Source organism: Passer domesticus, chromosome 9 (assembly GCF_036417665.1).
Source record: "Passer domesticus isolate bPasDom1 chromosome 9, bPasDom1.hap1, whole genome shotgun sequence".
NCBI lineage: Eukaryota > Metazoa > Chordata > Aves > Passeriformes > Passeridae > Passer > Passer domesticus.
This window is the reverse complement of record NC_087482.1, coordinates 30,582,244-30,609,722: the sequence shown is the minus strand read 5'-3', so window position 1 is coordinate 30,609,722 and position 27,479 is coordinate 30,582,244. Positions and strand designations below refer to the sequence as shown.

Genomic DNA, 27,479 nt, shown 5'->3' with positions numbered 1-27,479 from the left:
TGGAAGCAGTCCTCAGGAAAGACAACCAGAGAGAAAGGAAGACAGAGCAGGAAAGGGGGCTCAGCATTTACATCTCTCAGCTCTTCCCCCTCTCGTTTGAAAGGCTTTGGCTCCCTCAGTAACTGCCAGTGAGGAAACAAAGCCACTGGAGGCAGCCAGGGACACCAGGTACCAGAGGAGGGGGAAGGGATGCCCTGACCAGCTCGCTGCTCACCTCAGGAGACACAGGATCACACAAAATTTAGGTAACAAGCCAGGGCAGATTTGAGCCTCAGCCCAGCTATCCAGAAAAGAGTTTTAACACAACATCCAGGGGGGCTGCTCAGCGAAGAACAAAACCCAGCAGCACACACAGCTCTGCTGTCACCGGTCCTGCCACGAGTGCCAGCACAGCAGGACACTGGGAGCCTGGGACAGGGCTGCACCAGCATGGGAAATCTCTTGAGTACAGCCTACCCTGGAGCAGCTTTTGCAGCATCTAGGCTGGAAAGACAAAATATTAATTCATTTTTGACTAAAGTCGGTAACTTTTACTTGTGCCAAAAACTAGGAGAAAGAGAAATGTAGTGTGGTGCAGCAAGAAATGTCAAAACAAAATATTTTTTGTTCTGCAAAGTGAAGAGTCCACTGTAGCCACAAAGATGTCACTAACAGAAAAAAACCCTGGAAATCAGAGAGTTGTATTTTTAGTATAATATTCCTTATTCTAGAAATAATTATTTTAAGAATGTCAATCTACTCAGACAGCATTATAGGGTCCCACATATCATCGTGCCAGTCAGAGCTAAATTAGCAGTGATTTGTGCTCTCAATTATCTCTGAGCTGCGAGGGAGGCAAGGACAGGGAGGCAAAGCAACATGCCCTTATCCAAGTGCTGGGATTTGTTTTGAGGCATGCCTGGAGGAACCAGCCAGCCAACAGGATGCTGCACCACAGGCACCCCGAGGGCTGAACACTGACTTCACCAGGCAGAGAATCATCTGAGCAAGGCCAAGATCCTCCATACAGCTCCAAGCCCACAGTGTTCAGTCATGTGGGTGCCCCACCACAGCCAGTCTGTCTGTCTAACGGGGACATCTGCACTTCAGTATTTTCAAGGTCTGGACATCAGGAGAGAAGCGAGGTGATACCTCACAGCTGAAAGAAGAGCCCTTGGCATGACTCCCCTTTACATCTCAGAGCTTCTTACCCTCCTGTAATTGCTCTAGAAAAATGATCCCCTTGTGCATGCTACAAGGAGGAGGATCTGCATGCTACAAGCTTGGAAAACCTCCCCAGGGGATTGCCTGTCCACCTGGCAGGACAGAGGGAAGCAGGGGCATTGAACATTTAGTACCCCAACTCAAGGAAATGACTGAAGAGTTAAAAAAAAAATCTTTCTGGGATGGGCAGCATTCCAGGAAGATAAAATATTCAGCACCGTTATGTTCCTGGACACCATATTTCTGACAATAAATTTCATGCCTCATATGCCATAACAGTTATGATTTCAGGCAATAACCAAAGAACAGCTCTTCACCCTTTCACAACAACCCAAGAAAGAAAGATTTGTAAGTAAACCTGGCAAATCTCAGAGGAGGGTATTTTTTATTATTCTTTGGTCTGTCACTTTGGTAATCAGGCCTGGAAAGCGAAGATCTATTTCTGGCATGGACCCACCTCCAGTGCTTACAGCTTCTTAGTCCCATGAGAGCTGGCAGTGGAACCCACCACTTCACAACCCACCAAGTTCAGAAGGACCAGTTCTGTCTTTATTGACACTGGAGCCCTGTTCCCCCCCCACTGGAGCAGTTTTCTAATATCACTATGCACAATGAACCAGAAGTCCCCTCTGCAGACATGTCCCAGGCCAACATGGCAAGCCCAAAGAGCATCAGCAACTTTTAGCAAAAAACAGGCTCTACTTGCTTCATTTTCTTTATTCTTCCTACCCTGCATGGGTTTACTCTTGCTTAATGATGAACCTTCCTGTGAAATCCCAGTGGGTGGAATTAGCTTCTAGCTATACCATGTTTCAGCTCCCACAGCTCCTCAGGGGCTCTTCCTTCCCCCTCTGCCTGCTCACCTTCTAAATTTTGAGTGTGGTTGCAGGAGAATGTGGACTTTTTTAAATTTAACTTTTTAAATCCATGTCTCCAAGTAGGTTACAGTGCCACGTTATGACATTAGACAGCTCCATACTGTAACCCCAATGAACCTGTGTGCAGCTGCTGGGTAAGGACTCCCTGCAGGTGCAGCTCTGAGTTCCTCAGGGTAAATCACTCCATGCCATTTTCCATCAGTGAAACTGTGCTAGTGTGCACTAGCAAGTGAGGGGGGTCTTAAGTATCATACATTAGATATTGCATCTATGAATCAAACCTGAACTCCACATCCCAAGCTCTCCCCTAGAGATCAGCAGACAGCCTCCACCAGGCCTTTCTGGTGTTCAAACAGCTGCAGAGTAGAATTTTCAGTAGCTCATTTCTTGGCTTCAGCTGGTTTATGCATTTACTAGATACAATAATTAGCTTCCTCCCTTCACAAGAAGATTCCAAAACAGATTTCAAAAAAGCGCTTTCAATCCCTCTGTAGTCAGTGTATCCAGTATTAATCCATTGAAGTACTGCATTATGTTCTACCAGGAGAATTAAACAGGAAAAGTGGGAAGCTCTCTTACCTGTAATTGACTGACTGGCCAATAGGAGTCAAGTGCTGGCAAATTGGAGGTGTAATTTCTCTTTAATTATGGCATTAAAAAAATTACATGATACACCTATTTAACATGCAAAGGAGTAAAATCAAAGCTAATAAGAATAAATTGTAAGAGAGAACATGTACAAAAATGTAGTAGCAATCCTTTTGTTTTTTATGATTGTGCTCTGCTGAAGAGAATGCTGGCTGCTGCACCATTGTATTGCCTGGAAAACATCCCCAGCTCTAAGACCCTGCCAACATGCAAAACTGCATTGCACAAATGCATGGTTACATTCAAAAATATCTGCTGAAACCCAGGTGGGTGTATATGCTTTTCATGCTGCACATGAAGTTTATATCAATCCACCTGAAGTTCAGTTGAAATGAATGCACACAAAGCCCAGGTACACCATTCTAGAGCTCAAATATGAACACAAATGAATGGATGAACCATGAAGAGTATTTCAAGCCTTCAGGTAAACTCATTTCAAAATGCATTTAAAAGAAAATAGTGTGACTTCTGTGTTTAGACAATGGATTACAACCAACAGTATAAAATATCAGCAGTTCTGTTTAAGCCAATACAGCTACTAGTGCAAGACAGACAGTAGGAGTCCCATAAAAGTATTGGCGTCTGAGAAGAACATGTCACTGTCACCAGAAAACACAAATACACCCATGCTTTTTTCCTGGGGTAACATATTTATCACTCGAGAGAAGCCTATTTTCTTTAGATTAACACCATAACTGTTATTCCAAATTGCTCAACTTCAAATCAGCTAGTCAGCACAAGAGTGTGGGCAAGGGAAAACGGGGCTTTATGGGGAAAGGGAAATGGGGAAGGCTTCAAAGGCTGTTTGATCCCAAACCTAATAAACCCCGGTGAAGCTGTTCTGCAACTGCCCTGACCCACCCCAGAGCACTGCTGCCGGGAGAAGAGCAGGTCTGGCCTCTGCAGCCTCTGCATCCTGGTGCTAACTCAGGGAGCAGGAGGCAGATGCCAGCATCAGTAACTGAATTTTGTTTTGTGGCACTTGGAAACAGTAGCCAAACAACAACTACAGTTTTACCTGCAATGTATATTTAAAAACAAGGAGCTTCCAATGGCTAGCAAAATTATCCTTTCAACATTTCCTGCTTTGCCAACACAAGTTTAAATTTAAAACACAACCTTCAGTCCCTGGAGGAAAGGTTCATTGAATTTATTACTTTTTAGTGTGTCATATAGGAAAAACCTGAGAGGTACATGCTTAGATAGCAGTGACATGCAGCCCCAGAGACAGACACAAACCACACTCACTCCCACAGACTTGATAAATGTATCTGATTGCCCAGGAACCAGAAGCAAAGCCAGCCATGACCCTGCCCATGGAGTGAGCTGAGAGGGTGACGGAGTGCAAGTGTTCACACAGGTGATTTCTGCAGATGAGAACATTCATGGCCACAAGAAAGGCAGCACAGGTAAAAGAAAGACAGCTTACCTTTCTGAGCTGCTGGACTCCACCAAATATCCTCATCACTCCATCAATCTCCTGCTCCAGCCTCCTGGCCCAGTACTGCATACTGCAAGAGATGGAGGGAAAGAGAGAAAGAGAAAGGGAGAGAAAGAGAGAGAAAGAGTCAGAGCCCTGACACTGCGCAGATAAGCAAGGGACTGAAGGGAGAGGGAGGAAATCAGTGCCTCAGCTAAGTTCACTGCTCTCTCTCTGCAGCACCGAGGGCAGGGCAGAGTACCAAGAACACACTGCTTTGAGAATTACAGCTGGGGCAGGTTATAAACTTCAAGACTTCAAAATTTATGCACAAGGCACCACGGAGAGAAGAGGGGAGAAAAAGGTACAACAAAAACTGCAAGGCTTGAGGCTTTATTTTCTCCTTATATAAACATTTGCAGTAGATAATTATTTAAGCCCAGAGTGATTAACAAGGTCGAAGTGCTGTGGAGTACAGAAAACAGCTTATTGCTTCAGCAGGGCTCTGTGGCAGAGAGCAAACCCCGAGCCACGGCAGGGCCAAAGGTGTCTTGTCCTGCTGCAGCAATGGATTATCACTGCAGCACCACGGGAGAGACCTGGGCACAGCCAGGAGCCAAGCACAGAGCAGCAAGTGCCCAAGGGTTCAGCTGCTTTGCACCTTCAGCAAAGCCAAGCTGTGCCAGGCATCGGCTGTGCCAGGTGGGCAGAGGGAAGGGCCGGGAGCTGCCGCTGGCACCTCCTTCATTCTGAGCCCTGTACAGAGAGGGAGCTGCCAGGCCTTCCACAGGCACAACACCTTCTATACGCTCAGCCACACAGATTGCTGCCTACAGCAATAACACCAAGTCAAAAACAACAACAAATAAACCCTCTGCTAAATCCACAGAACTTGATAATTCTCCTTCTTTTAATGAGATTTCCCGGCTTCAGCCGCTGCCCAGGCAAATGTCAAATCTCCTATCTGACCTGGAAAAGCAACACTCAATTGCCTCTGCACCACTTGGCACTGCCTTCAGTGCTTTTTTCAAAGCAACATTTCTCTCTCAATGGATGCCACAAAAAGGAGGGAAGGAGCAGAAGGAGTAGAAGGTAAGGCCAGAGGCAGGGCAAAGTGCTGGTGGGAGGGAGCAGATCAGCTCGGGGAGGTTGCACTTTCGTTAGGTTCACCTAATGATTTCATTCTTCATGCAAAGAGACATCCCCCCGGCAGCCCACATGCACTCCCCCACAACCCCCAAACCATGGAGGGGCTCTCTCAGAGATCAAGGAGCAAAGAAACCCAACTATTTTTCAGCTCTGAATTACACAGCACAGCCCAAAAGCTGGGCAGAATTATGAAAGCAGAAAGATGCCCTGAGCTGAGGGGCAGAGCAGAGCTGGAGCATCACTTTTGAGGGGTGAGGGACCAGCAGGACAAGGGAAGGGCTGGCAGATAGATGTGTATTACTGAGGCAAAATTCATGCCAGTCAATAGCATACAAGGCTGTGGGTGAAAACAAGATTTAATGTGCACGCCAAGCCTTTTCAGTTTTCCAATGTAACTTATGCTATTTCTTGTCCCTTGGAAGCATGGCTGGGAAGGGAAATTTAGGAAATGAGTGAAGATACCAGCAAACCCCCTATTCTGCCAGAGGAGAGAGAGCAAAGCCTTCAGTGGGGCTGCCAGTGTGAAGGTACCAGGTCACAGACAGAACTGAGGGGAGGGCTGGGTTTGTGGGTTTTTGTTTCTTTTCCTTTTCCAGTCAAACGTTTTATCAAAGGTATAAGTCAGGTTACCCTGAGTATCAAAGTTACCCACAAATCTTCTGAAGTATTTTCACCAAAAAAATATCTATCTTTACACAAGTCATTCACTTAAGAAAAAGCCTTGAAAAACCAAAATTGAATTTATTTTTCCCCTCCTCCAGTTTGTCCAGTGAACTGAAAAAAATCAATTATATGCTCATACTCAGCCACAGGTCTGAGAAACCCCACCGAGCACTTATGGAGCTGACACTTTTCCTTAACTTCCAGCTCTGTACAAGATCCTTGATTTCAGTGACACCTGCCTGTGTCAGCTCTCACCAGGAACACCTACACCACCACAGCAAGGAAAAATTACCTCCCACCTTGAGCTGCATCCATCAACATTAGCAACTGCTCCTATCCGCTTAAATGCCACGTATGGCCAAGCCTTCAGAAAGGATTAGTTAGAGAGGAAGACAGAGGCATCAATATTACTCTGTTGGCATATGCTAAAGAGACACTGAGCGCTCAGTTGAGCTGGGATTTACAATTAATTTAAATTTAGTCAGCAGATTTGTTTAAAAAAAAATTGTTTTAACTTATTCCACCCCCTGCCTCCGCCCCAAGAAGTACTACTATTTTAGAGAAAAGTCACTGGGTTTTTCATTCATGAGAATAGCTGCAGTTCCCTACAATTGTGCACTCCTATGATACCTGACTCTCAGTCTTACAGAGCAGCAGTTTCCCAAAGAGTCCAGCTAAGCCTGGTGATATCAATATTAAAAAGAAATAAATACACATATTACACTATCAAATAAAAAGGACAGCATTTTGGCATAGCTGACACCAGGTTTCCAGATTTTAAAGAAAAAGTAATAGCAGAAGCAGCTTCTTTTTTTCTGGTGTAGTATGGCTATCCAAGAACTTTTGCCAGTGGTAGTAAAAATTCTTTTTTCTACGCAGCACATCCCCCACCCACATCAAAGCACTGGCAGAACTCTTGTCTGATCAATCCCTCTACCCTGGTAATGTCCAAGACAGAAGTCTGCAGAGTGGGCCGCATCCCAAAATTTGGAGGTTTCACGTCACTTATCATATACTGGGTTGAAAGTTACCATTAAAAAAACCCCAAACATTAAACTAACGTACTTAAAATTGTATGTAAGTTGTCTGTAGCAAGGCTGCAGAGGGTGAAGAAGCTGCTAGCCCACGATGGACATGGAGATTCCTGTGTGCAGCGTGCCTCCTATGGAAGCTGTAAGCAATAAGGCACGGCAGTCATTGCATTCCTGGGCCATTACTGCACGCCTCAGGTGTGCTACAGGGCTCGATAACTCCTTCAAACATGCTGCCAGGAGTCCCTGCTGCTCTTGTGAAATGTCATTTCCAAATAAAGCATAAAGAACACAGCTGATGCTCTGGCTGGGAAGCCACTGGCACGGCTGTGGTGGTGCTCACGGAAAGGCAGCAGGCTCTTTACGAGCCATGTGCACAAACCTCCTAAAACCAAGCACCACTTTGGTGTCCACTGTAGTGAGAAAACATGGGCCAGGAGAAAACCTTGGAGCTCAAGAATTTGTGATGGCACGTAATAGCTCTGTGCCTGCATGGAAGGAGCCTGGACTATCCCCTGGCCTCTCTTGGGCAGTGACATGCCCAGCACATCTCACTCATCCCCATTGTCTCAGCAGGCTCTCCTGTTGCTGAGGAGTCTCCATAGGACTTTCCCAACCCAACTACTCTACAGCTGTCATATACACATTCAGGACATCAATAAAAAATCTTTAGGATTGAAAAAAATGGTTGTTTTATTCACCTGTAAATATTACAGCCTCGAGTGCAACGTTTGCAAGGGTGGTAACTGATTTTTGAAAACACGACACCATTTATCACTGCCTCTCCAAAGAAAACTACGAAAATGTTAATTGATTACATAATTTGCATATTTGATTTTTCTTACAGATGATATAAAGTAGGCTTTAAAAAAGAAGCAGATATTCAAAACTATTTACTGTGTCAAGAAGAACACCAGGAAGCAAATCACTGCTGCTGCAGTTGGGACCAAGAAGCAAAGCATCCCACGTGTCCCAGTCCTTCTCAGTGGGCATCTGTGCCTTGCCACTGCTCACAGCAGCCTTTTTAGGATTAGGGCATGTTCCATGCTTCAGGTCACCCAAGCAGTTGCAGAGACTTCCATGTTGGTGTCTGAGGCTGTACTACTGCTCCAGCTGTGTAGCTTCAGAAGAAAATTATAATTGCCTGGAAAGACAGGAGACAGGCTGTGCTTGGCCCGATCCTCCCACACTTGTGCACACATCAGATGGCAGCCTGAGAGTCCTGGTCTTCTGTATAGAAACTGGAGACACTCACAGAGAAGGCACCAGTGCAAGCCATGCCCTGCCAGCCTGTGGCCAGCACCAGGGACGTGCCACAGCAGCTCAGCCCAAAGTCATTCTGTCCCTTGGTGGCTCTGGGTACGTGGGACAGACCCCTCAGGGGCTGCAGTGACACCTCCTCATGGCTAACCTAGGGGTGGGCAAGGCAGTTACACAAACCATTAATGAGTATAAGCCTCATTGCAAGGCACCTCTCACAAAAGCACTGGGAAAGAGAAGCAAGAGGAAAGAAAATTAGTTTTCTGTTTGAGGACATTTTTTACTTAAAAGAAGCCTTAGGAGAGTGCTTGTTTGGCTGTGAACAGAAGAGGATGTTAGAAAAAAAAACAAAACAGGAGAATTGGTCCTTTTCTTTTGCTGCCTTTCTGGCCCCAAAAATAAGAGAGAGTCACAGAAACATTAAAGCACAAGAGGAGAAGCTACTTGCTAAGTGGATCTACTGCCCCAAAGCTTATTGGGTTCTACACAGAGTGTGTTCTGAACAAGTGTCTACACTTCACGCAGTGTGTTCAGCCAAGAATGCTTCACCCTGATTCATAGGCTTTGGTTCAGTGCCCAAATATTGCTATTTAATAAGGTTATTAATTACTGTGTTGTCTAATTTTTGCTGTGCAGGAACTTCTTATAATTGGCTTATTCCTTCAAGATGCTTAATCCTTTAACTATAATAGCCTGTGTCAGTACACACATGTGCACACGTGTGTGTGCAGGATATGCCCCCTCTGAGCTCTCTTGCATACCTAGGCTGTAAAAAACCCACGTGAGCAAATATTTACCCATCAAGGAAAAACAAGTTGCCTTTTTATTTTACCCTGAAGATACAACTTAGAGAGAACACCTGTTTCCTTCCAAATAACTTACTGACCGTGCTTCCAGACATTATCAAGCCTCCCACATTGTCATTTTATGACTGTGTTTTAATTTAAAGTATGTGCCCAGGTGTTTATATAAAGGAAGGGTGGGAAAAAATTGCCTTCTGGACTAGTCTTTTCTTAATATTTATCAAGACATTATTCACCTCTACCATCTGGTTTTCCCTGTAATAAGAAAGCATCTTTGACATTATTACAGTGAGGAAGGACAGGACAAAGGAATGTTAGAACTATATCCTAAAGAAAAATCTTTAAAGAGACAGGAAAGAGATAGTCTGTCTACATTCATCTCTTTCATGACAGTATTTTGTTCTCAATTCAAACATTAACTTTCTGGGTCTGTTTCTGTGTCCTATCTTCTAAGTTTTCAAATTTTTTGCAGCAGGGTATGTCTTACAAAAACTGCACCTAAAAAAAACCCCAAGTGACAAAATCCCTACCAGATCCATCTTGATCCCAGTTTGACACCCCATCAAGTATTAAAATGTAATAAAAAGGGTAACTGCAGAATTTTCTCAACCTGTGGCATAGATAAAGCTGAGTGAGGAGAAAATAAGTCTGAGGGGAAAATTACACCAAAAAAATTGTGTTTCATTAACAGCTCTTGAGCATGAATATTTCTGTAGGTATCTGTGAGAAAACCAACAGTAACCACCAACTTGTCACCAGTGACATTTAGGACAATAGGAAAATTACTCATTAAATATGATTTCTGTATTGAAAAACAGAAGCATTACCCATTCAACGTCTACCTCCACTTGAGGACAGAACAGGCAGTAGCTGTTCAGTCACAGATATGCAGGATGGCAGGAGTTTCAGGAACTCCTCTTCCACCACTTACTTGCACTAAGTGAACCCTCTGCATGAAATGTTCTCTAATCTGTTCTTTAAATTCTCTGCTGAAGGTGAACCCAAGATCCTCACGGTACCTCTTCCCAATTCCATTTTTCAGCACATGGTAAAAAAGTTCCCTTTTCATTCACCCTAAATCTCAATTTCCTCTTTCCACATATCCCACCTACAGCTGACACTGAAAAAATCTTACAACAAGCTCCTAAGAACTGGAAGATCATGATTCTGTAGCATCCTTTAGAGTAGTAAAATAAATAGAAAGGGAAACTCAGCTTTTCACAGCTTTCTCTGTTTTGCACTGTTTTATAAAACATTCATTCTTTTTGTTGCCCTTCTCTGGGTTCTCTACAGTGTGCCTGTATCTCCAAAGGCTCATGCCAAAAAGTGAGGTCAGGTACTCCAACAGAAGCCAAACCCAGTGCTGTATGAGGAAGAAGACATCACCTCCCCAGTCCTGTCCAAGAAGCTACTGAACACTGAAGAATAAATGTGCCCTTCTGCTATGACAGCACTTGGCTGACTCAAAGTGATCCACAATAACTCTCAAGATCTTTTTTGCCACGCTGCTACCCAGACGGGTGTTCTTTATTCTGTATTTGTACATTTCATTTCTCCCTCATAAGTGCAGTACTTTGCATTTGTTTTCACTGAATTTCATTTTGCTGATATCCAGCTTGCCGTTCAATTTTTCTAGATCATTTTGAATTCCGGTAATGCCTTTCAAAGTACATCCAACCCCTCCTAGCTCAGTGTCGCCTGCAAATTTTATAAGCATATTTCTTATTCCATTGCTTAAGTTATTAATGAAACTATTGAATAGAAGCAGGTCCAGGGCAGATCCCTGCAGGACCCCACTTGAAATGCCCTCCCAGTATGACAAAGAGCCACGATAACTGTTCTTTGAGAGCTGCGTATCCAATCAAAATATCTTGAATTTCAAACTTTACAAAAAACTGATTTGGAGTATTTGATATGCAAAGGAGCTGGAGGCCAAAGGATAATGCAGTGAATAATTTAAAGCCTAGGAGTAGATTTGAGGAAAATCTCAGTCTGTTGGTGGATGATTTGCCCACAGACAGAGGAAGAAGCCACTGAATGTGTGAGCTGGTACATTTGCTTGGCAGTGTTGGGAAAGGGCCCACACAGGCACCAATTTCTTCTGACCAAACATGTCCACAACCTCTCACGGATACAGCGATGAAAAGTAAAAATGGCAAAGCAAGCACAGTAGGTATTTTTTGCAGACTACAGGGGAGAGGATAGCCTTTTGCCAAAAGGCCCTTCCAGCCTTGAACCCATTACCCAATTCAGGACCATAACAAACAAAAAAAGCCACAAGCAAAGGCTATCAGCACTGGAGCAGCACTGGTGATACCAGCAGTATCCTACCCCCAAGAAGTAACTGGTTTTTTCAGAGCCCAAGCTAACACAATACCTTAGTCTCCCTGCTTTTTTGAAAACTCTGCTCCCAGTTTACATCTGGGAACTCTGTTTCCATGGCACACTTCCTGATGTGCATCAGAAGCAAGAGCAGCCCATGGCTTCTTTGCACCATCTTCGTACTCTCGTCACACAGGATTAGAACTGGGCTCCTTATCTCAAAGCCTGTCACAAATCTAGACTTGAAACACAATGAATTAATAAATAAGTGAATAGGTGTCAGTTTTATGGAGCACACTACCTGCATAAATTTCGCCCAATGCAGCCACTTGTCATTTTCAGCACCCCTTGAGACCCCAATGGCTGATAACTCTTGCACGTCACTTTGCAACCCATTATACAGATGAAGTTTTATGATAAAACCTCCCTCCTCTCTGACTCCTGTTTTACAGATGCAATCTGAGTGGAGGCTGAAGAGATCCCATCCCCCACGGCAAAGATAAGGTTACGGAGGGTAGGTCTTAGTAAGGATTTTGCAAGCTGCATGAATTATTAAAGTCCTTTATGATATAATGACAGACATATCAGGTTATTTGTTTATTCTGTGTATAATTCATGACTCTCTTGGGAACTCGACAGAAGTAAGATCGCTTGTTGCATCTTCTTGTTCATTCCAGTAAATCCTCATCACCAGATGGAAGGCTGAACCACCCCTGAAGACAAAACAGCCACAATTTACAGGACCTGTACCTGGGGTTGGAGATGGGAGAGCTTTTAACTCAGCCTGGAGAAACAGTGAAGCTGCCATTTGAGTACGTCAGGCTGGATGGCTGAAAGATGACAGCCCGGGCAGTGCTCCTCTACCATGCCATCAGAACACTGCCCACTAAAGCACATGCAAACAACTTCATGATTACATGCTATGAGTTGCCCTGTGCTCCTCTATCACTGCTGAGCAACAGTAGGACCATCAAAGCTGATGCAGGCTTATAAGACTCCAGGATAATTCACAACCACCACCTCTCGACTACTCAAACAGTGTGATACTGGACAAAACAAACAATTCCCCTTGTTTGGGTCTTTTTTGTAGAGTCTGGTCAAGATATTGGGCAAAGCATGATAAAGAGGTGCCACATCTTGATGGCTGGAACTGAGTATTAAATACATACATTGCAGTCTTTTCTCCATTGTTAAGCATGCTGCTCAAAGGATGAGGGAGATGTGATGCTGCAGCAGGAAAACAGGAAATAAGGATGGACTGGAGCCCCTGGCAAGAAAGAGCTTCCCAACACTCAAGACTCTCCACCTGGTGATGCTTCTACTGCCAGGAAGAGTCAAGGCAACTCATGGAGAGTTGCAGCAAAACAAAGGTGGCCAAACTGCCAACAGCACAGTGTAAACTCTTACCAGCAACTTGACATCAGAGGACTGCTTTAAGAATCCACCCTGCCCATGGCAGATTTCAGCTGCCAAACTTGGCACAAATTATCAATTTGGTCACTTAAAGACAAACAAGGAGTTTAGTGGAGGACTACTGACTAGTCAGAACTCTGCTGAATTTGTGTCAACAGCTTCCCTCCTCACCAAGAAAAGATGTCATTAAACTCTGCCACAAAGACCTCCTGCTACAAGAAGCTATTTAGGGGCATCCATTGTCATTGCTTCAGCCTCAAAACATGTCAGTCCAAGTCTCCTGGGGTTTCTGGAGTAGCCTCTCAAGCACCATATGTAACATTCTGCAGGGGTTTCTGGGCATCACTGTCACTCGATGTCTATCTAGTTAAACCCCCCACTTTAAACAAGCCCTCTCCACACCATCCCCCTACCTGAGAGTTCCTGGCTCCTAAGAGAGCATTGTAATCATTGTTATTATAAAGCACTTAGCGATGCTCGTTTATTGCATCTCTCACCAGCCAAACACCCAGAACCCTGTTATTTCAAATGCAGTTGCCTTCATTTGCAGAAGCTCTTCATTGTATTAGTCCCTTTCAGGAATAAAAGAAAAAAGGGGTGGGGGTGGAGAGCATTAAAAAAAATAAATAGCAGTTTACTGCATTTTATACCATTACCTCACTACTTTGTGATACACATCTAAAAGCTGTTTGTAAGACCTTTCCTGCTGTAAGGTGGCATCCAGACAAGCCCTGAAGCAGACAGAGTGCAAGCATGAAGCCCAGTTCAGTTTTGTCCCAGTACTGCTGCATTACCTAGAGCATAACAGCAACAGGGATGAAGCTGCCAGCTTTCACAGGTCACCTCCTCTCTCCTTCTCCCCGTCCAGCTGGGACAAAGACTGCTCCCTCCACAGGGAAAAAACATCTACATATCACTCTGAAAAGTAATACAGGTCTGTTCCTCTGAAAAGGATACAAAACTGTATAAATGGAAGTACCTGAACCACACTGGGAATACTCAGAAGGTGCTACAGGGTTTGCTGTACATGGAGAGGATGCTGATCTATCAGGCTCAGTTTCCCCATCTCCATCTCCAGCCACAGTCAGCTTTTCACACTGAAAAGAATTCACTTCCTGTCCTGGAGGACCCCATAAAAGGAAGATCAACAGTAAGCTGTCAAATCTCCCTAATATGTCCAACAAGAATATTTTCCACCTTTTTCAGGAAGGGAGAATGGAGCTACCAAGGTGAAGCAGTAGTCTCAAACCCAGACAGACTTTTGGGAGCAGAGTCAAAACTGCAGCTCAACCTCCTGATGCTAACTTTGATGTCTGCCCTTGGAAGACAGCACTGGAACATCAGAGCAAGAAACTCACACATCTGTGGGTACCCCAGAGCAGGTTTGCTCCCAGCTCTCATACACAATATGCTCACATGTAACTGGAATTGAGGATTATGCAATAATTCTCTTTTCTGCTTTTCTACATGAGCATCAACATTAGACTCAAAAACTCCTGACATCCCAACACCCCATGAATAGAATGTCTTGGACACTTTCCTGTAAGAGAGCAAAATCCCAGTCTCTAATGTGGTCCTCTCAATGGGGCCCGTGACATCACCAGCCCCTTTCTGTTCAGAATAATGACTTCTTCCATGCGCCAAGAGATTTGAAATTACCTGTGAAATATATTTCCCTAGGCACAGGCTCAAGAAGCATGTAAATTACCCAGCTTAATGGCCTCCAGAATTTCTCTCCAAGACACATATAGAGAGCAGGAAATATTCAGATGATATCTCAGATACTGTCCAAGGGGTTAAATGTCCAAGGGACAGTCAGGAGGTACAGCCCTACAGCTTGCCCAGTAACTGCTCCCACTGGTGAGCACTTGCCACAAGGAGGCAATAAGCATAAGATCCAATTCTAAATGAGTGCCTCATCAGCACAAAAATATAATTTTAAAGAGAGCATTTCTTGGGAAAGGTGCCTATCCATAATTTACATGGTACAAAGAGCCAACATAGGGCTTATACAGCAGAAGGCACCCATTTAATTTGGAGAAGTCCAGTGCTGAGCACTCAGCAGCAAAGCCTCTTGCCCTCCGACTGCACAGAGAACAGCACTGCCCAAGCTTTGATGTTCAGGCATTTGCCAGAGAACAGTGTCCTTCAGAGAAGCTTTTCATCCACAAGGACAGTTCCCATCCTCCAACACCAAAGAAAGGGACAGACACTTTCCCTGGAGTCCAAATCCTCCTGCCCGTTTTCTGTTCTTGCATCTGAATCTGATGTCTTGTTAGTACATAGTAGAACAAACATTTATCCCACACCTAAGAGCATGGATTGATTTAAAGGAACAGAGGAGGAGGAATTCTGTGATCTGGTTGCATTTTCTGCTTCACCACTGACTTACTGGCATCTCTGAATCTTCATTTCAGCAGCAAAAGGAGCAATAGGGAAATGCAAGTGCTCACAACAAGGAGTGGAAGAGGGAGAGCAGGACAAGATGCTCACAGTGCAATGGGGAGGGGATGGGAGGGGGAAGAGCCCCAAGGGCATCATGAAAGAATTACCTGTCTCCCCAGGGAACAAGCCTGAGGCACACATGCTCCGCTCCTGATGCTCGCCAAGAATGACAGGTTGGTCACCTTTTAACACACAGTGGACAGAAAGTAGGCCAGAAGGTCAACTGGGGATAAGAAAACACCTGGAAGATGGGCCTGGCAATTGAAAAATGGGCCACACTGCTCAGTGTAAACCTCCTCAGAGCAAAGGTGTAAGACAAGGTCTTTGCTGAGACTCTTTAAAGTGAGAATCTGCCCTCATTCTCGGCCTCAACCATCTTGCTAACCCACATACTGCCAGAAGCTGTGGTATCACAGCAAGATTAACACAGAAGCAATTTTAACAAACAGCAATTTCCAAGCTAATTTCCTCACTCACAAGCGTGCCACTGAGGGCTGAAGTCCGTCTGGACCTCTCACAGCTATCTGTGCTCAGGATTAACTATACATCACTGCCAGTAATGCAAGCACTCTGCTACTCAGAAACTATTAGAAGATAAATATTAAACCTCAATATCATAGCAGTAGAAAAAAAATAAGGAGGAATGTCATTGTAATAAATACTGTAACCAAGCCAAATGAGGAAGCAAGGTTAGTTTCATGTGGAAAATGAGACACAAAAAATAGAATATACTTGGAATAGTCCTCGCTTTGCTCATGGGATCTGGACTTCTGTGCAATGAACATCACAAACTTCAGAGCAGTTCAACAAACTGTGATTCAGGACTGCAGGCTGGGAGTTGCAGGATGAAACAGGGCTCTGGCCACCAATTCCACCCAGCCCTGAAGCACCAGGCCTTGCACATGAATCCTTCATCTAACATAGATTGTTACATGGAGAAACTGCAGGTCCACACATTACTTGTGGCCCCAGCACAGGCCTCAGGTAATGCAGCTGGAGCATCTCACCTGCAGCCCAAGCAGGTCCCATTTCATCACACTGCAATCATTCTGATATTCCTCCATAAGAAGCACAGGTACATTTACTACGCCTTTCCTTTCTGCAGCTGTTTGGTTTTCTCTGAAAGCAACTTCATGTACAAGAGCCATCATGTTATCCAGTGAGATCTGAGAACAATGGGAATGGTAAAAACATAGCAATAAGTAGATTTAATTAAGAATGAAAGTCAAGTATTATGCCAACTACCATAAAAACACTGTATTTTTTTCTCCTGGCAACCTGCTCTTCCACCAGCCAGCTGTGACTCCAGAGAACAGGATGGGGTCTGGCAGCCACTCCCCAGGAGAAAGGTAACTGGCCATGCACTCAGCTGCCTGAGTCCCCAAGTAAGTGACATTTATTAAGAGGCCCTTATGAAATAAAAAAGGCAAGGCTGCTTTCAGCACACATAATCACATTCATAAACTGCACAAACCAGCAGTGCTTTCAACACAAGGATTCACTTGGAATGGCATCAAGAGGAGAAGGGCAGAAAAAGAAGGTTCCCACACAGCAGTGTTGCCACAGGCAGTGCTCCATGCAGAGCACCAGCCTTGGGATGCATCCTCAGCTCTGGCTTGGAAACACTGCCTGCTCCAGGAAACACAGCCCCAGTGAGGCTGGCATGAAAAGGGGCAAGAAAGGAAAAGGTAAGGGCAAGCTCAGCAGTGACAGTGCTGAAGTGAGACCTCATGCCAAAATGTGGCTGTCAGAGTCCCTTCATATCCAGCTGCTCTGCCCTCATGTCTGGGCAGGGAGCAGAGGGAAGCAGGGGGAAAGTGAGGGTGTAAATTCACCTGCGGAAGGAGCCACTGCACATGAAAAAGAGCCCCAAGCACCCAGCAGACAGCTGAGGTGAGACAGAGCTGGTTAGATTTTTCTCTACAGTAAAGACTAGATCACAACAAATAAACATAGCAAGGAGCAAGTGACACAGAAGGGTTCAATTTAGCCTTAAGATGATGGGTAAAAAGGTGGTATTGATGTCAGAAATGCCAACACAACATTTTTGCTGCTGGGTCAAACAGGCTGGCAGGTGCTAAATGGGGTTACTTAGAAACTGAGACCAAAGCATCAGCAGACAGTAGATGTGTTAGCTGCATTTCTTTTCTCCACCTCACCATAAAAATCCCACCAGAAGCAACCACAAGCACCACCATATTTAAAAGTTAAAGACAAAGGCCTGAAAGTTATCCTGGGCATAATCCCACAAGCATCATTACATCAGGGATTCATTTATCCCAGTATCTTTAAAATTTTCTTGACAATTCTCAGCTTTTAAACCTACACAGAAGAGTACAGCACACAAGACTTGACAACAGCAATTTTTTCTGCATTGTAACAAGCCTAACATCAGGAATGGTTCAATCAGAAATCCCACAGCACACAGCTAAGGGGGGGCATGAAAGCATCCCTACGCACAGAGAGGGTCCCTTTTGGTCTGTGCTCTTTGAAGTGCTGTTATTCTGTAGGAGGCAAAATAATGTCATCAGTTTGGTCACTGATCAACAGTTATTAAGACATTTCAGCCAACAAAAACAGAATAAATAAAAAAAAATAAGAACTGCATGAAGAGAAAAATGTTGATTTTTTTTTTCATACTCATGTAATCTACCCTCCTTCCCAGAGCAGGCAGGGGAGGAGGGGAAAGCAGAGAAGCTTTGACGCCTGCCTAGCTCACTGTCCTGAAACCCTTTTCAGCTTGCTGGCCTTGAATAATTAAATGCTTTTACTTCCACCCTTTTCTTCCCCTGGAGTGCATGACACACTGCTGCAGAAAGTTAACTTTCACCTGGGCAAGTGGCATTTCTTTCCCTGCAGAGGTACTGAAAGCACAAGAGCTCACACAATACTTGCCACACACACTGATCCCAAGAATGTGACACTACAGTGAACACTTAGCAGAGACCTCTAATTTACAAGACTACCTCAGACATGAGGAAATAGCACTTTGGCTCCTTCTGGGTCTACTGAGTTTGTTATGGAGCAATAAAAAGACATTCAACCACTCACAGCCCAGAATCTGACTCAATCTGCAACACCTGATAAAGTTGAACATTAGGTGCTTTGCTTGGCTTAAGTCTGTCTCTATTTTGGTGTTCACGTTACAGCTGCCAAAAATCTGCCTGTAAAACCCACTATACGTTAGAAATGCAAACAAAGCACTGCATTCGTGATCCTCCCTGTTTCATACTGCACAGAAAGTGTTTATTATCCACAACAGAGAGATATTACATGAAATTTAATAGATGCGAGAATTCAAATACAAGAATATCTCTGGTTCAACAGAAGTTACATCACTGAGAGCTTTATATATTTTTGAAGGGTAAGTAGCTTATACAAGGTTAGCTCTAAAAATTATTTAGATATATGTCCCTTGTTTTGCTTTCCTGTTTGGAGAATGAATGTGAACTCAGACTTTAGATACGGGATTCTTCTGGACTGCAGAGTATTAAGTGCCCACTGGAGAAGAAACAGAGCCTGACAGCCAACTGGCAGCTTGTGACAAAAGTTGCAGAACCCAGCTCTGTTGTGAGTTGAGAGGCATTGGTATTTATAAGGAGAATCATATCCTCATTTGTCACTTCAGTGGAGATGGATACAATACTTTCCCAATTCTTTCCGCCAATTCGACCGTTTCAGGGCTGACTTTGTGCTTGCAAGGCCAAGAAGCTCGGGAGCCCAAAGGCACGGGGCAGGCTCTGTGTACCAACGAATCTGGTGCACAGTGGCAGCCACGCCGTGAACCTGTGCTGCAGCACTAACTTTTAGCACTGAAATGGTGTTGCAGCAGGGATTGAAGCAAGCCCACGCACTGCTGCCACGACTCTGAGTGACTGCCCTCGCTCTCTGTGTCAGACAACACTGACTTAATGCTCCTGTGGACACACATGTTCCAGGTTATCCTGAGCAAACCTCTCTGGTCAACAGCCACGTGCTCTGCACACTTCCAAGCCTCTCATTTGCTGAATGCCACACAGAAAAGCCTGGTCAGCTCTGGATTGAGTCTTCTTATACTGGAACTCGGATAAGAAAACCTCACCAAAATAAGTATGTACTCTAACCAAACTACCCCTGCAAACAGCATTTCTACAGATGGGAAGCAGCCGGTATTTTGGTCATGAGATTTTCACCCCGCTCAGTCCTTGTGTCTGTACTCCCCATCCTTTCCACCCCCCACCCTTCCCTGAAGCATAGGCTGCTTTCTAACACTACACGGATTTTTGCTCCAATGCACAGCATGATCTAACTAATCCGCACTTCATTGCTCTGCACACCTCATCATTTGCACATGAAAACAGCAGTCTCTCTCCATCCCTCCACTTGCCGCCTATTTCTTCCTCCTCCTCCTCCATCCCCCACCTCCTGTACCTCCTCAGAACTCCACTACGGAAGCTGCAGTGAAGAGGCTCACATTACCAGGACTCCATTGCTTTTACAAAATTTACTAGTGTGCTGTGAAACCTCATAAATAATGCAAGATAGACAACCTTTGCCAGGTAAATGAGCGTGCCTTTGTACTGCATCACTCCGGGTTTTCTATCACAGTGATACTCACTGTAGGCACAATCCATATTGATTCAGGAATTCCCCAATTGTCACAGGGTAGAACAGTTTTCATACCAACAGAAGCCAAGGACACCCAAAATCTACCCCAGGGCTTCATGGGACTCATAACAGAAACCCACTAGTGCAGATGTAGCTCTAGCCTAGTCCACAGAAAGCACAGCTCCATCCCCATTCTTCAAGGACAATGAAAGAAGGAACAAGGTCGAGGGAGGCAAGAGACATTCTTATTATAGAACTCCTTTTCATTGCAAGAACTTCAGGGATTTTGACACACACCAGAGCTAAAAATCATGTTGCATCCTGTATTTATTGCGTTTAACTCTACGCACAATCAGTGGTGTCACTGCACAAAGAGATAGGCAAACTAGACTGCTGTTTTGACAACTGTGCCCAAGGCTTTACCATCATTATTGACCTAGATGGTTTATATGGCATTTAGCACCCAATCTGATTGCTGTCAGCAATTATCTCCTCTGGAGTTCTCAGTCCCAACTAGACGGGCAGGAGGAGAATTGATGCGGGTTCTCCTGAAAGGCAGCCCCACACAGCCTTGGGAGAAGCTGTGCTGTACAGCTCCTGCCCCGTCCCCCACCAGAGTGAGCAGCAGCTTCCGAGGAGGGGGCACGGTAGCCTAATCACAAGCAAGGATAACGACCTTGTGATGAGTTAATGAATAGATACAGAAAGCACAGACCATGGACCCTTTGTCTGGCCTGACTCGTGTCTCTAGCCCTGCAGCCCTTTCACCCGTAACTAGCTCATCTGGTTAAATATCCCCATCACTCACACATCAGTCAATTCGAGAAACACTTCCCTTTACAGAGGAAGAATGAATCCTTTCGTCTGCATAAACACCTTTTAGTTCTCATTGTATTTCTGACCAAAAGAGACAGAACGGGAAGCGTTGTAGGAAAACTGTCAAGGTAATGAAGAAAATCTACATGCATTCTGCAAAAGATCAAATAATTCAACTTAAAGAAAACCATGCCAATAGCTTGTTGACAGAAACTGACTCTCAATAACAACAATTTGTAAAACCCCATTCCCCATGCAACCCAGCAATAACAAACTCGAGGATGAAGGCTAGATTACAGGAACTGCTCTAAAACAACAAACTAGTACCAACATCCCAGAGAGGAAAAATAATTTTGCTAACAAAACACATTTTGCTTTCAAGAGGCTCCTAGAAAAGTAAATATTGGAACGTTCAGATACCTTCCTTTCTTACTGAATATTTCACTCAAGTATGTTGCTTGGTAATGACTTTTGCTTTTATTTCATCTCACTTGAGTATTTCATTGGGTGAAAAAGCATTGTCTGACTGTACAGCGCGTGCACGTGTTCCACTTTGCAGTGTGCTGATGCCCCAGCACGCGAGCCCTCGAGAGCTGTTCTGCTGGCTTTTGAAGCCAAACACCAGGCAGCTTGTTCAGGAATAAACCTTCAGGTTTCCATTCAAACCTTCCGTAACCACCTTCAGCTTTTCAGGGGCTGTTGCACACAAGCACACACAAAGCTTCTTTACAACAAAGCTGCTGAATTCCGCCTGTCAAACACCAAGCAGGAGCCCTTTTCTACCCTCAGGTCTGTGTGCTTATTGATTTCAGTGGGAACCCACACACTTTCTCAAGAGAATTTCAATTAAGAATTTCTCAATGTATACAGTTGAAAAACTCAAACTCCTGAAACCACAATCTTGAAGGTTCTCATCCCCTTCAAGATTGTGGTTTCGGGAGTTTGAGTTTTTCAACAGGCAGGTTACAGTGTTGAGGTGTCACAGGCAAGAATGCAGCAATGCTCTGCTCTTTCTCTATGTTAGAACTGAGAAGGAAACGCTCAGAAATGGTAACAGGAAGGGAGAAATTTGTTTTGAAATAGCAAGAAATATTGCAAATGGATTTAAAAAAACATTTGTTCCTCTTTGTAAGGCTCTTCTTTTAACTCTGGGAAGTTCAGGGTGCCTGTGCACACCTCAAATGTGGTTTCTGCCACCAAGCACAGCCTGCACAGGGCTGTTGCAGGGACACTGGGGATTTGTGCCTCCACTGAGTACAAATTGTCACAGAGGCTGCTCAGCCCTCACAGGGACAGGGGGCCAGGATCTGTCAGTCACTCCTGGTGGTAGATTGCCCTCCCAGGGAGCTGTCTCTCTGCTTAGTGGAGCACAGCAGAAGACAAGCAGGGCCATCTCCCAGCTTCTCTGCTCCTTTCCAGACACGTTCCAATGCCAAGCATCAAAACCATAATTGGAAGAGATTTTCTGACTGCACAGCAGGTGGTCAGCAGAACAAGAGAAGGAGCTTCATCTACATGGCATTCTGCAAACCCTAAAGCATCCAGTCCTAATAGAGTTATTTATTTCAAGGCCTGATAGCCCAGATGTGCTATCACTACCAGCATCATTAACCTCATTTGGGGTGAAATGACAAGTACAAATCAAAATCTGCTACAAAGAAGCAACTAATTTTGAAGAGGCAGCCTCAGGCCCACCTTCCAGGGGTGATGGGAAGATATTAAGCCTTACTGCTCTGAGCAGGAGTCTTCACTGCTCACTATCTGACAGGAAGAGGGGTAACACCTCCAGCTTGCTGCCCAAAACAACTGTCTACATCTGACAAGTGCTAAACCTGTTGGAAAAGCAGGACTGGACCATGGACGCCACACTGGCACTTTCCCCTGCAGACATACCTTTCTCCTCTGCTGCCTGGTCAGGGATGCCCTGCAGAGCAGTGATGAAGCCAAGCAGACACGCAGCAATTCTGCACACACCTGCTTCCTCACAAGAAGCAAATGGCTCTCCACCCTCTAGCAGATGGCAATTTTCTTTCAAGTCCAAGTGACTAAAAGCCTTGCTGGAAAGTGAGGAGGGGGTTTGTTCTGCTCCCCAGTGGCAGCAGTGGCAGCCACATTCCCCAGCACTCACGTGCATGATCTCCACGAAGGTGAGGCAATGGCGATCCAGGTACAGGACTTCCCTGACTGACCAGGCTTTCAATTATCTCATACCAAACTGCTCAGAAATTCAAACAGAGGTTGTTACCATGCTGCCACAGGAATCCCTCTGTGTACTGTTTAAAAGAAAAATTAACTGCAACCAACAGCCTTCCTTTCCACAGCCATTAATCCCGTTGCCCACACAGATGCACGTTCTTGTACGTGACAATTCCTGAAAGGAGCCTTGTCAGTCAATGGCCATCACCTAACACACCCGCCCCAATGGGTTTGTTCCAATCTGGGATTTTGCTTTTTAAATCTCAATGAGAAACTCCCCTTTGGACAACTGGCTGAGCTGAGCTTTCCTTAGCTCAGCATAAGATGATTAAAACCATGCTACCCGGGAGAAGAGAGATAATGTAGAACACCAGCGATTTATCAGGGACAGAACCAAGAATCAACACACTGACAATAATTAATACAACTGTAAACAAAAATAAAACCCAAAAATATTCTTTATTTTCTTCCTTCCCCCCCCCCCCCCCCTTAGGCAAGATATCCTAATCGTTCATGCTGCTGCTTGCCAGAATGAAACAGTTCTGGGGCTGCTTAAAAAAGCAGCCTCATTTTTGAGAGTCCTGTAGTAAAAGATGACTTCAGTGATTTACAGAGAAAACCTCTAAAGACAAACATGTTTCTAATCAATGCTCTGAATCATTCACAAGGGTGCATTGTCCAAAGTAGGAGAAAATTAGCTGGTAATGGGAAGAATTCAGCAGCACATCTCATCAGCTCAACTCGCTCCCGGTAAATCTGCCCAAAAAATTTAAGTTATATCCAGCCTCTTTAAAATCAAGAAGGGTGCAAACAGGTAAGTACTCGGGGGAACAATCAGTTACAGACGATTGTTCAAGCCTTGGGGCCAGTTACCATCGCACTCTTTACTCCCCTGAAGTGTTTCCTTCCCAAGAAACAAATAATCACAGCAGCCCTAGGGCAGGGCTCACCAGGCATTTCATCCCACAGGTTAGAGCATTAACCTACTGCCCAGCAATTGTGCATCATCATCAAATATCCATTCATCACCCCTCTCTTCTCTGGGTTCACAGAGCAGGTCATGAGGGGAATCAAACAAGGAAGAAGGTATCAGGTCAGGTTGAGGTCTTGCGTCCCTTCTGTGTCTCTTCTCCAGATGCAGCCAGGCAGCATTGATTCCCACCAGAGGCACACACACACAATTAGTGGCCTCTTCAGGATCATTCCTCTGTATTTGCAAGAAATTATGGATCTTTGCCAGTAGCTTCAGTTTTTGCTTATCTTGCCTCACTTCAGGATCAGGCCCACTCTGATAAAACCTCAGATAAGAGAGCACAGAGCTAACAAAATCTATTCTAGCAAACCCCTCCAAATTAATTGGAATAAAACTGCTTTGGTTAAAATGTTGGCATGGTTTATTAGAATAACAGATCACAGGGTGAGGGAATGCGAGCACATTATTTACAACTTCTAAGCCTTTTTATGTCTCTCTCAGTAGAACCTTCTTATAAAACTTTCTGCTGCTAGAAAGAAAACACAGCTTTGACTCACAAACTGGTACCCAAAAGAAATTTATTCTATAAATTGATACTGTGTTCTGAACTTAATAAGTGAATGCAACAACTTGCAATCCATGAAAAGCTGCTGAAATATAAAAAACATCCCACAAACTCGAGCTGTGCTTCATCACGTACAGAATCCCCTTTGCTTCTTTAGGCATTCTTTTGGAAGCAGAGATCGTTCATGGCAGAGCAAGGCTGGATCAGGCCACAAGGCTGTGGTACTTGGACGAGAACTGGCACGTTCCCTTTCCTCTCCTCCCCCTGTAGGTAGACATTTCTCAGGGTCTTATTCTGAAGAATTTCTGTATTTACGTGACAGCAAGAAAAGGGAACCATCGGCTCCCAAAGGTCAAAGATATTTAAAAATATGAATACGTGCCCCAAAAGAATCCAGAAGGAATCTGTCGGAATGGGAAGGATTTTGGAATAAGCAACCATTCCTTTGGTGAAGGCAGATATTAACACAGTAAGCTACAGCTCTCCCAAATAAACAACACTGTTTCTTCTGCCGATAAGCCTTCTTTTCAGAAGGCCTGACTACATGCTTGCAGAAATGTACTTTGAGATCAAAGACACTAATCTAAAAGGCTTTCAAAACTACTTCCTATGACATATATATATATATATATGAAATGTATTTCTATTCTTAAGCAAATCACAAATGACAAGACAACTGTGACATAAAGCAGTGCACATCCACTGGGGCAGCACGAAGTTAAGGGCAACACTGCTATTATTAACTCTATGTCATTGAAATCTTTCCCCCACCTTCAGAAATGCAGACTGTAAGGACATGGTGTCAGCCTTTACTTTGAATTGTCTGGATTTTTTTCAGTTTTGTGTCAACAAACCTCAGTAATTCATAAGGGAGATGACAGCCTCTTAAAATACATCTCAGCAAGGTTGCCCGTGGATGTGTGGAGAGGGACAGGTTTAGGGTTACCACGGTAGGCAAGAGAGCCATCCCTGTTAGAATATATTCCCAAACATTAACTTCTAAAGCAATTTCTTCTCAAAAAAAAAAATCTATTTATATCCTTCCTGCAGCGACTCTCCAGTCCCCCACCCCCTCACCCAAACGAGCAGCTTTCCGACTCTCTTTCAGTAGATTACAGTCAATTTGAGTCGCTCCAGAGGGAGGGAGAGGAAGACCCGCCAGCTCGGATAGCCTGTGGAACTATCAAGCCATTATTAGTTTATGCTCAAACTCCGGTGTGCACGGCCGGTTGTGGGTACCATATTGTGTGCTTGGAACGAGGATGGGGGGGTGCTGGAAAATAAGTCCTTTTTGGTCTTTCCCCCCTCTCGCCACATTAAGGCTCCGACAGCCGCCCTGCGGACCGGCACCCGCCGGGGAAGTTTGTGCTTTCCAGCAACTTTGGGTCCGTTCCTCACCCCGCCGCTCCGGCGGGGAGCGGGCAGAGACCCCCGCGCCCGCCCGCATCCAGCGCGGCGCCGGCAGCGCCCGCCGCGGCCCCGCCGCCGCCGCTCCCCCGCAGGCCCCGGGGCGGCCCCGCGATGCGCCACCGCGCCGGGCCGAGCCGCGGGGCGGGGGACACCGGCCGGGGCGGCGGCACTTACGTGTGCTGCTGGGGGAAGCTGTAGCCGTGGGCGGCGGGGGCGGCGAGGAGCAGCAGCAGGGCCAGGTGGCCGCAGAGGGCCGGGGCGACGGGCGCCGCGCTGCCGGTCGGAGCCGCCATCGCCATGTTTCCATTAACGGCGCGGCGGGGAAGGGGCAGAGGCGGCCCCGCGGGGCGGCTCCCCCCGCCGCCACTCGTGCGACGAGCGCGGCAGTCCTCGGCAGGGGGGCAGCGCCGCGCCGGCTGCGGGCACCGACCGGCGGCCGCTCGCCCGCTGCCTCTCCGCGGCGGCCGGCACTGAGCACCCGCCGAGCGCTACTTTCCCTCAAATAGGCGGCCCGGCCCGGCCCAGCCTCCTCCCCGCCCGCTCCCTCCCTCCCTCCGGCCCCCCGCGCCGCCCCGGCCCCCGCCGCCCCGCCGCCGCAGCGCATGCGCCCGGCTCCGCGCCCCCCCGCCGGTCCCGCCGCCCCCGGCTCCGCGCCGGGCTGGGGCGCCCCGGCCGCGCCATCCCGCGCCCCGCCCGGGCTCGGGCACCCGCCCCGTTGGCACCCGCCCCGGGCGCTGCCCCGCCGGAGGGTCCCCCCCGCCCCGAGCGACGAGGGACCTCGCGGCTCCTTCCCATCCTCTGGCACTGCCATTCCTGCCCGGGTACCGCGCTCCCCTGCGGGGCCACCTCCCGGAGGCACGGCAGCATATGGGAATCTCCGGTTATGTTTAATACAATAATAATAGCGGCTATGATTCTTTTTAAAGCGCGCTCTGACTTTGGGGAGCGTTCCTGAGCGTGACAGGAGGGCAGACGTCAAATTCAAAATAACGGAATTAATAACTACAGCCCCCAGATTGGCAGGGTTTCTGAGCCAGACTTTTGAAGGCCTGGATTTTAAAACGCTGTCTTCTGGATAGCTGCAGCACAATTTCATCTTCTCTAAACTCAAACCCAAGCTATTTGGCTTCCCAGGAACTGACCACTGGCGAGGCAGGGACAGCTGGCAAAGGCAGAGGCAGGAACACTGTTCACATGCCCTCCTCCCCAGACAGCCTAAATCAGGGACCAGGCAATGTGTAAGCAGCACCACCTTGTCCTGTTTAACTCCAAAAAAGGTGTCATGTTGGCAAGGTTGCCAGATCTGGCCAGATCTCTCAAGGAACAGCCCCACAAATTAAGCATCAGCACTTTAAAGATGCAAAGGCTTCTTGGTCCTGCCCACAGTAACAGCGCAGCAGTGGCAGGACAGGAGCTCCTGGCAGTCTGGATTGCAGCACAGAGGTTTAAAAGCCTTCCATCTTGGGAAGGGGGAGAGGTTGTTTCTCTGAAACGCTCCCTGACCTCCTTTTTAGGAGGAGTTTTCTTCTGCTGAGGGATGGAATTGCCTCCACATTTTGTTTCTGTTGTGTAAAGGAAACATTTCGGAGTAACACAGATCCAGACTCAGACTCCTGGGTACCCCAGGCGCACTGAGACTGCCATCTAAACTCATGTGGTCACATCCAGGCACACCATGAGTTTCTGAGAGGAGCAGG

General features: G+C 46.0%; 1 protein-coding gene across 2 annotated transcripts in view; it reads right to left on the bottom strand.

The window, feature by feature from the left end:
• CACNA2D2 (calcium voltage-gated channel auxiliary subunit alpha2delta 2) overlaps positions 1 to 26,305 on the bottom strand; it is a 207,928-nt gene extending 181,623 nt beyond the window's left edge. For both annotated transcript variants that reach the window (XM_064432366.1, XM_064432367.1), the window contains exons 1-2: positions 25,957 to 26,305; positions 4,159 to 4,240 (exon numbers count right to left, since the gene is read on the bottom strand). In XM_064432366.1, coding sequence (XP_064288436.1) covers positions 4,159 to 4,240; positions 25,957 to 26,081 — 207 coding nt within the window. In that variant the 5' untranslated portion in view covers positions 26,082 to 26,305. The remainder of the gene's footprint in view (positions 1 to 4,158; positions 4,241 to 25,956) is intronic.
• Positions 26,306 to 27,479: the final 1,174 nt, after the last annotated feature.